Raw genomic sequence first — 9,881 nt, 5'->3', positions numbered from 1 at the left:
ACCCAGAGACTCACCCTTTAAAAGCTCTGCTCTGATCTTGGGCTCTGGAGGCAGTAACACATCCACTGTGGAGACTGGAGACACACACACACACGCACACACGCATAGACATGCATACAGACACACACATGCATAGAAGTGCATACAGACACACACACACCAACCCCCCACAGATACATAGACACACAACAACACAGTCTTCCTTATCAAAGCCAATTTGGTAAAAACATGTTGTACTTGACAAGTTGTATTGCTTTTGCTTGAATGTTGTGTCTGTGTGTATGACTGTGTCATAGTTATAACACACAGTATAGTTGAGTCACAAAGGTTTTAAACAAGGAACTTTCTTTTCTAAGCACTGTTAGACAATTTCATATTTTCCGAACTATGCGACAAACGCTTTAGTATGGCTTTAGAATGTACAAATTATAAGGCTAACAAGTAACACTAACATGGTAGTAGCATTGCTACAAGTATGCTAGGTAACTGAGCCCAGAAGCTAACTAAAGCTAGCTAGCTACCGCTTCGGGAAAATAACTCACCTGTAGTGGAGATCTCAGACCACTCTCTCTGGATCAGCTCTTCTAGTTTGTCTCTCAGCTCAGAGACCACCTCAGTAACATCTTTGAAGTACTGAAGAGGAGGAACAGAGATGCTGGGGGCATTTGAAGATACACTGGTACTGGAGAGAGACTGGTAGTTCTGAGGAGAGAGAGAGAAAGGGAGGGGGGCAGGGGGAAATAGAGAGAGAGGGGAGCGAAAGGGAGGAGTAAGAGAGTAGAGAAAGAGAGACAGAGAGAGAGTGATGTATGAGAAGGAAACACAGAGAGAGAAAGAGAGAGATGGATGAATGGACAGATGGACAGACAAGTTAAGCAGAGATCCTAAATAGATGAGAGCACAGACAGTGAGTGTAGGTTCAGATCTGAGCTGCCAGGGTAGTCTAGTTACCTGGAGGAAGTGGATGTTGTCCTCTGTGTGTGACAGCTTCTCCAGCTCAGCGTCTCTCCTCCTCAGCTCAGCTATCTCTTGCTCCAGTCTCTCCAGCAGTCCTTCAGCCTGACTCACTGCTGCCCCCTGCTGGGCTCTGATCAGATCCTTCACCTCAGAGCGCCTTCTCTCAATGGAGCAGATCAGCTCAGTGAAGATCTTCTCACTGTCCTCCACTGCTGCCTGGCCAGAGCGCTGGAGAGAAGAGAGAGAAGAGAAGAGAGAGAGAGAGAGAGAGAGAGAGAGAGAGAGAGAGAGAGAGAGAGAGAATACATAAAGATATGACTCCAGTGACACAAGTCTTCCTCGATGTAGAGTCCACCTGTCCTATCCAGGTATCTCCCAGTAGCACAGCTCCAGTAGTGGAGATCCTGATGCTGACCTTGAAAGACTCCACAGCCTGTTGGAGCTCCTTCAGCTCCTTCTCTCTCTGCTGGACTCTCTGCTGGACTTCCTGCTGATTCAGGACCAGCTTGTCCTGGAGAACAACACACATGACAACAACACAGTAGGAGTTACAGTACAGGACTCTGGTGGAGTGGATGCAGTAAACTCTTCCTGCTTTTCCTGACATGAGTCAGCACGTGTTGACATTTTATGTTTCTCCACGTAAACCAAGCAGAGGCCTGTTCCATACAGGCTGCTCAAAAAAGCTTGACTTAAAGTCCCAAACCTGACTTGAATTAGCTTAACAAGTCAAGCGGGGCTAAAGTCCAATTTCAGCTCACGCAATCCTACTAATTCGAGTCAGATTTGAGAAGTCAAGCAAAAACATTTTAAGTAGTCAAGCAAATTGAGCCTGCATCCTATTCTTAAGCAGTCCGAGAGGTAGAACATGGATCATATCGATCCACCACGGCAAAAAGCAATGCCTGCTGTTTTCTCTACTTTTTCTTGACTTTGTTTTTGTTCTGTTGTGGTGGGTTTGTATCGTGTTGTCTGTACATATTGTCTGTGGTTGTTGTTGGTATGAGAGCTGTGAGAGATACCTGAATTAATAAAGTATCTATCTATATCAATCTATTAGCCTAACTTTTTAACATGGTTTTTGTACCGGGAAAATTAAGGATAGATGTATGGATTTAGGTCAGTTTTACAATTGTTAACAATTGTGTAGCTATGATAATTATACTGGGATAATTTAGATTGAGATATGGGCCTATGGCTGATGCCTAAAAATGTGAAATCCCAAAATACCATATAGCCATACGTTTAGCGTAGGCTATATAGGTTTCTTATATACTAGTGTAATAATTGGACCAATACGCTGTTCTTATTGGTCCAGAAGACGTTTTCAAAAGTTAATAAATCCGTTTGTATATATGTCTATGCGTCTTTATATATATATCTATGGTTTGTATACCTCCTAAAAGTTCGCAGAGGTAAATAAACGTTTTTACGGACCTAGCAACAAGCGGTTGCCTTGGAGATGTAGCAATTGACCTTAACAACGTGGCATCTGCTCGGCAACAAAGTTGCCTAAATTGCCTAAAAAACCCTAAAACAACCAAATATGGTTTTTGCACAGGTCCGCAAACGCCCCGTAATCGCTTCCCGTTTTAAAGAAGTATCTGAAGCAGACAGAAGACGAATTGATGTTGATATGTTGCCTTGGAGATGTAGTGACGTCACCAGTGCAAGTGCAGCTGATTGCTCTGACAACATGGCGTCTGCTCCAGATTCGACGTGTTTAATTTGTGATCTTCCCACGTATTGTTGTAGTATATAAGAAACCAAATGTTTACTCCTCGACAGGTCTGCAAACGCCTTTGTAAACCGAGATTTGTTAAAACGTTTGTTAACCGAGACCGTAGGTCGAGGTTTACAAACAAATCGTTTTACATTTGCAGTTTGTATCATTCTGAAATCTCTGTTCATCATTGTTTAATGCATTAGGCTGAATGTTGTAGCTCTCTGGAACAGGCCTCAGGACTGGTGGAATGGATGCAGTAAACTCTTCCTGCTTTTCCTGACATGAGTCAGCACTTGTTGACTTTTTATAGTTCTCCTCGTAGACCAAACAAGAGTTCGGACTTTGGACTCAAATACGATTATCAATCCAATCCTTATACATTCAATAATCTACGTTGATAAAGAATTTAAAAAAAATTAACGCTATTTTTAATATTCTTACATTATTCAGATATTATCATTAATAACCTGTTTCATACACCAATTACAACGGAAACTTTAACATTTCTTTGAATATTTAATCTTAATCACATAAAAACGTCCATCTTGAAACACATTTATGATGAATAGTTCTGGTCTTACCTGTTTCTCATCTCTCTCAGCTTTGACTGACAATGTGTCATGGCCTTTATGTTCATCCATGGTACACAGCATGCAGATACACTGCTGGTCTGTCCGACAGAAGACCAACAGTGGCATATCATGACTGGAGCAGATCATCTCTTGCAGCCCAGACGTGGCTTCCACCAGCTTGTGTTTCTTCAGTACAGGAACCTGGTAGTGGGGCTGGAGGTGAGTCTGGCAGAAGGACACCATACACACCAGACAGGATTTGAGGGCTCTCTGCTTCCTGGGCCCAGTGCAGAGGTCACAGGTCACCTCTCCTGGCCCAGCTGGACTGGTCAGCTCAGAGGGGGCGGCCTGGGCTCCTCCTGTCTCCTTCAGCTTCTCCACCACCTCAGCCAGCATGTAGTTCCTCTTCAGAGCAGGCCTCAGAGTGAAGCTCTGTCTGCACTGGGGGCAGCTGTAGACTCCCTTCTGCTCATCCTGGTCCCAGCAGCCCTCGATACAGCTGCTACAGTAGCTGTGACCACAGGCGAGGGTGACAGGATCCTTTAAGAGGTCCAGACAGACGGAACAGCAGAACTGGTCCTGGTCCAGCACAACTCCCTGCTGGGCCATGCTGGAGTGGTAGTGACAGTCGCTCTTTCTCACACAGAAACACTAGTGGAGAGAGAGAGAGAGAGAGAGAGAGAGAGAGAGAGAGAGAGAGAGAGAGGGAGTGAGCGAGAGAAAGTTTCGTTTCCTCAGAATAACAACTGTTGTGGGAGGAGGGAGTGATTTCCTGGTTCTGTCAGAGGGTGGAGTTTAGGGGGGGGGGGCGGAGAGAAGAAAGAGTGAGATAAGGAGATAAATTATGTGAGAAAGATCGAGAAAAGATGAGAGACTTGTATTCTTTCACCTCAACAGAGTACTGTGTTTGAGTTCAGTGTGAGCTGACTAGAAGCAGAGAAGACAGGCTAGTTAGAAACAAGTTTTGTCTCCAGCGCCCTCCCACGAACACTTTCTCTCTCAGAATTTCGCATCAAAGTTCAAACGAGGATAGTTTCACCACGGAGATTCTGCAGTCACCGGACGCTCCGCGAATCTTCCAGTGTACCGACTGGTCCTCGTTCGCCAAGCAGTTAAAGCTGTACAGGTTTCAGAGAGTTTCTACTTCCAGCTCAGGGGCACGAGCGTGTTCAGGGAGTGGCCTGGTGGCCACGTGTCACTGCTGAAATCTGACTTGCCACCGCAGCTGCCAACCCGCTATCTTTACCTATTATCATTATTTGGCCAGACTTTTTACTTGAATTGTAGGCTATAACGAGTAACCAACCTTAGTAGTGTCTAGCCTGCCAAAAACCCACAGAAAGGTTTGGATTTTGAGCGGGGTGGTTATCGTCGAGTAACAGCTGCCAATAAATCAACAGAAGAAGAAGATCTGTCGGTCAATCTCGTTTCAAGAATTCTCTGGGGATTTGTTGTGTCCCCAGATGCCCACCCGCCCTGAAAAGCACCCCCTCGCGGTAGCGCGCACACAAACCACTAATAAAAAAGTTAAAGATGTCGTCTCGATATCGCAATCAAACGGAGGGGAGACAGCTGTCTCACATTGTAATTTTTTCTTAAGAGATCTGGAGCTACTAACTCTGTTATATTCTGAACACAGCTATCAAAATATGTGACCTATTGTTTCCAGGTCCAGATCTTAACCAGATGAGTGATCTTCTTCAGGTTCTACATGGCAAGAACAGATAAGTCACCTGAGATGGTTTGGTTGGTTTGTCAGACATTTTCAGCCATGTATCAGGGAGGTCACATACTCTGACAACACCTATCAGGTCCAGATGTGAAAAAAAGTTTTGAAGAAAAAGTTGTGAAAATGTTTAATCAACCTTATGACAGCTATCAAAATATGGGACCTCCTGTGCCTAGTAGACACAGACCAACCGCAAAATGTTCCTCTTGGCTGACATTCACAGACACCTGGGATCACCCACTCCACCTTCCACATCTCAGATTCCACATACAGAACAGAAATTACATGTTGGGTGCATTTTCAGGGCAGGGCCTTGCCACGAAATGCACCCCCAGCTAACTGTGACTAAGAAAGTGCCAGGCCCAGGCCAGACCCAGACCCTGGCCTCATCTCCATACTAATCTTATATCAAATGTTGTTGGATTGTTGTCATCTGAATGCCTCATATAGACTGTATTTCATTGTTGGACTCTAGATGGTGCTATTTGTGGGCAAAAAAGCTCAATCTAGTGATATCAGAATCATGTTAACTGCCACGTAAGTTTACACAGGACTGACAACACCATGGCACTGTACAAGAAGGGCCAGAGCAGACTGCACCTTCTCAGGAGACTCAGGTCGTTTGGAGTGCAGGGGGCGCTCCTCAGTACCTTCTATGACACGGTGGTAGCATCAGCCATTTACCATGGAGTGGTCTGTTGGAGCAGCAGTATGTCAACAGCTGACAGGAGGAGACTAGACAGACTGATCAGGAAGGCCAGCACTGTCCTAGGACGCCCCTTGGACACAGTGCAGGTGGTGGGAGAGAGGAGGATGATAGCAAAGCTATCATCAATGATGGACAATGAATCCCACCCTATGCAGGACACTGTCTCTGCACTGAGCAGCTCCAGGACACTGTCTCTGCACTGAGCAGCTCCAGGACACTGTCTCTGCACTGAGCAGCTCCAGGACACTGTCTCTGCACTGAGCAGCTCCAGGACTCTGTCTCTGCACTGAGCAGCTCCAGGACACTGTCTCTGCACTGAGCAGCTCCAGGACACTGTCTCTGCACTGAGCAGCTCCAGGACTCTGTCTCTGCACTGAGCAGCTCCAGGACTCTGTCTCTGCACTGAGCAGCTCCTTCGGCGACCGGCTCCTTCACCCTAAGTGCGTGAAGGAGCGATAGGCCTACCGCAGGACCTTCCTTCCTGCTGCTGTGAGACTGTACAACCAGCACTGCTCTACACACAAACACACACAGGACTCAACCACTCTAAAGAACTCATGGACACACTTAAAGTGCAAACTACTGTGCAATATTTATATTTGTTTATTTATATTTGGTCTCCATATGCAACTGATGTTATTTTTTAATATCTTTTTTATTAGATCTCGTACTAACTTTCTAAATGTCTATGTATATTTCTGTCCACTTTGCTCCTGCCATGCACAAATTTCCCCATTGTGGGACGTATAAAGGTATATCTTATCTTATCTGACATACAAGGAATTTGTTTTGGGTTAGGGTTGCTAGAGTGCACTAACCCTAACATCTCAACTACAATAGTGCATAATACAGTGCAGCATTAGTCAACACAAAAAGCTTCTACCAACTTCATGGTTGTGTATAGTTCTCCTCCTCAGAGTGGATAAAAGAGAGAGACAACGTTTGCCAGAGAAAACACCCCATGAATCGCTCAAAGTGAATGTCAGAGTGTGACAGAGAGAGGGGAGAGAGAGATGACAGGAAGTGTGAAAGTGTGTGTGGGATTGAAGATGAGAAATGAAAGTGTCTATATTATTGTTGAAGATATCCTGTATTGCTGTGGCGTGTTATTAGATTACAGTGAGCAATATTGGACAAGCAGAGTTAAGAAAGTCTGTGTTTGTTTTGTGAATCCATGCTGTTGAGAGTGAGTTTAGTGATTGTCTGCATTTGTGTGTATTATATGAGGCCTTTATGTGTGTTTGTGTGTGTTTAATTGTTGGCAATGCCAGACATTTCTAGCACATTTGACACTTAAAAACGGTATTTTACGAATTGTAGGCCTATATCAAGAAAGAGGGTGTGTGAGTGGATCACGATACGAAACGTCACGTTGGAATCAAGTTTCATCAGCCAATGTGCCGCGCGCAGTCGAATGTACAATGAGCTGCTAGAATGTGAGACAGTGAGCTTGGGTGGTGGAAGATCGTTGCGCAGGAAATAACTCTCAGCAGCGTATGACAGAACATCTTAAACCGCATAGATCCAGTCGCTACAGGTTTGTCGGAGCAAGAAAGCCTACCTCGGTATCTGAGATTTGCCCACAACGATGAAGCGAACAGCTGCTATGCTATGCGGGTACGTACTCGCTGCATCACTCGTGGGATCTTCTGCTTTACCCGTGCTTTATAAAGTAACTGTGGACGAGCCCGTTCGTTTGCCTTGCACCGGTTGTTCGTGCCATGATCCCGCTAGCTGGAGGTTAATTTATAAGGGCTATGAATATGGCAGCATTGAGAGGATTGTTGCTGTCAGCGACAAATTGAATGAACTGTATGGTGACAGAATATCTATGCAAAGTCAGAATATATCCAACAATGTGCTCATCCACCGTGCTCAGTACAACGATAGAGGATTTTATGAATGGATGTGCGGGGAGACTGTGGTCGCTGAATATAAATTGGAAGTTCTAATTCCAGAAATAGTTTCTACCTTTGTCGGAGGGAACACTTTACTTCGCTGCTTCTGCCATACTGTGGGACAGAATAACCCACTCGTGCATTGGAAAAGACTTGATGGGAATGTCGTTGTGGAGGTGAATACTACTACCGGCACCGAGACCGCTAATGCCGACTTCAAGGGGAGGGTGTCGGTGTCAAAGGATTGCGACAACAGCGGCAACTTTTCACTGGCGTTAACGGACGCACGAGAATCTGATGCTGGTTTCTTCCAATGCAGTCTGGGGCAAGATCGGTGTTATCCAAATGTTGTCAAACTTCAAGTCACCGAAAAAGAAACGTCGCACTACGTTTTGGTTCCTTATTGGGTTGTCGTGTGTGGGGGGGTGATTTTGGCTGTGTACGGTTTTTGCATGTTACTGTACTTTGTAAAGAAATGCCTGAAGAGGAGATCAGAAGAATCAGGAGATCGCCTGTGCGGATATGCCATGTGCCAGCTGGTCTCAAGTCCTCCACCATCAGCCCTGTTCCCAAAAAGCTAAGGCCAATAGGACTTAGCTTTAGAACTACAGACCCGTAGCCCTGACCTGATCCATCATGGACCCTCTCCTGGGCCCCCTGCAGTTTGCCTACAGAGCTAACAGGTCTGCAGACGATGCAGTTTACATGGCCCTCCACTTCATCCTCCAGCACCTGGACTCCCCGGCATCCTACGCCAGGATCCTGTTTGTGGACTTCAGCTCTGCCTTCAACACCATCATCCCTGCCCTGCTTCAGGACAAAATCTCCCAGCTGAAGGTGCCTGACTCCACTTGCAGGTGGATCCCAGACTTCCTGTCTGACAGGAAGCAGTGCGTTAAGCTGGGAACACAAGTGCTGATGGATCGGGAGTCAGAGACATCATGGGAGTCAGATGGCTGAGCAGTTAGGGAATCGGGCTAGTAATCAGAAGGTTGCCGGTTCAATTCCCAGCCGTGAAAATGACGTTGTGTCCTTGGGCAAGGCACTTCACTCTGCCTCGGGGGGAATGTCCCTGTACTTACTGTAAGTCGCTCTGGATAAGAGCATCTGCTAAATGACAATGTAAAATGTATGTAAATGATGCTACAAGCTGTTACCAGCAGAAAAGCTAACAAAGGATTTAGAAGCTAACAAATAATGACATACATTACAATGGGAGTCTTACTGTGTCTCCAGAGAGAATCATCAATCTTCTTACAAGGAAGTGAACGTTAATCCTACAGTGTTTAACTAGCATTAGAGATTATGATTAAAAGGAGACGGCTTGTGTTCACGATCTTAATCTGTGTGTTCAAACCCTATTAAAGACTTTATTATTTGCATTGTATCTGGACAAATCACCTTTTAATAACAATACATTTGTAACTATTGAATGGTACTAACACTGTTTTTATTCTTGTATTATAATACACCAAAGGTTTTATTTTGCACAGGAAGAAAAGCCAAAATAAAATGTTCCCGTCCTGTTTCAACCAATTTATATCTTAAATCAACAAAGGTTAGATGTGTAGTTAGACAATCTCAATTTATCCAGGTTTTTTACATTTGCATGCTGTATTGTATTATCAGGTTACAGTGAATCACCAGTTTACAATCAAGGCCAGTCTCTGCTGTAGTTATTGTCATTCTTTGAGTAGAAATGTGGTGTTCAAAACTTCTAGCATTGTTACTTTTTCATATATTTATAGAATAATGTTTTAAATTTGATAGAGAATCATTTTAAGATGGCCTTTTTAATGTAAGCTGTTAACTTAAATACTGTGTGAACAAACTTGAAAATGCACTATATGTTAAAAAGTCTGTGACTGTAAAGATGTTACTTCGAGCCTTGAGAGACAGCTGGAATTACGAGACCACGACCATGCAAAAACCTGTTCCAAGTTGTACTTTTGTGCCTGAATCAATCCGACTCTTATGAGGAACTACCAGCAAGTACAGCCATGGGTTAGCCTGTGACAGACTGTGATAGACAGATGGTTCATCCAGTCAACTGCCAAGTATTTTCTGAAAGTTCACACAGCAGGCCAACATCAACTGGAATGTGACTTGCCTGCAAGACTCAGGTTTACTGATCATGTTGAAGGGACATTCCCCAAAATGTAGTTAGCAACTGTATTGCTAGTGTGTGATGATCAATGTTTCAAATGTATTTTCCTTCTTAGCACAATGGTTGTTTCTACGTGTAACAACATACATCTCAATGTCTTCATTTTCTTCTGTGTCAATGTCT

General features: G+C 44.5%; 1 protein-coding gene across 1 annotated transcript in view; it reads right to left on the bottom strand.

Annotated features, from left to right (window-relative positions):
• LOC136968005 (E3 ubiquitin-protein ligase TRIM47-like) overlaps positions 1 to 3,923 on the bottom strand; it is a 4,429-nt gene extending 506 nt beyond the window's left edge. Inside the window, exons 1-5 of the mRNA XM_067262007.1 lie at positions 3,265 to 3,923; positions 1,373 to 1,468; positions 952 to 1,185; positions 543 to 702; positions 15 to 74 (exon numbers count right to left, since the gene is read on the bottom strand). Of these exons, the coding sequence (XP_067118108.1) occupies positions 15 to 74; positions 543 to 702; positions 952 to 1,185; positions 1,373 to 1,468; positions 3,265 to 3,864 (1,150 nt within the window). The 5' untranslated portion in view covers positions 3,865 to 3,923. The remainder of the gene's footprint in view (positions 1 to 14; positions 75 to 542; positions 703 to 951; positions 1,186 to 1,372; positions 1,469 to 3,264) is intronic.
• Positions 3,924 to 9,881: the final 5,958 nt, after the last annotated feature.

The sequence above is a fragment of the Osmerus mordax genome, chromosome 23 (genome assembly GCF_038355195.1).
Source record: "Osmerus mordax isolate fOsmMor3 chromosome 23, fOsmMor3.pri, whole genome shotgun sequence".
Lineage (NCBI taxonomy): Eukaryota > Metazoa > Chordata > Actinopteri > Osmeriformes > Osmeridae > Osmerus > Osmerus mordax.
The sequence above is the reverse complement of the archived record's forward strand: the minus strand, read 5'-3'. Positions and strand labels throughout refer to the sequence as shown.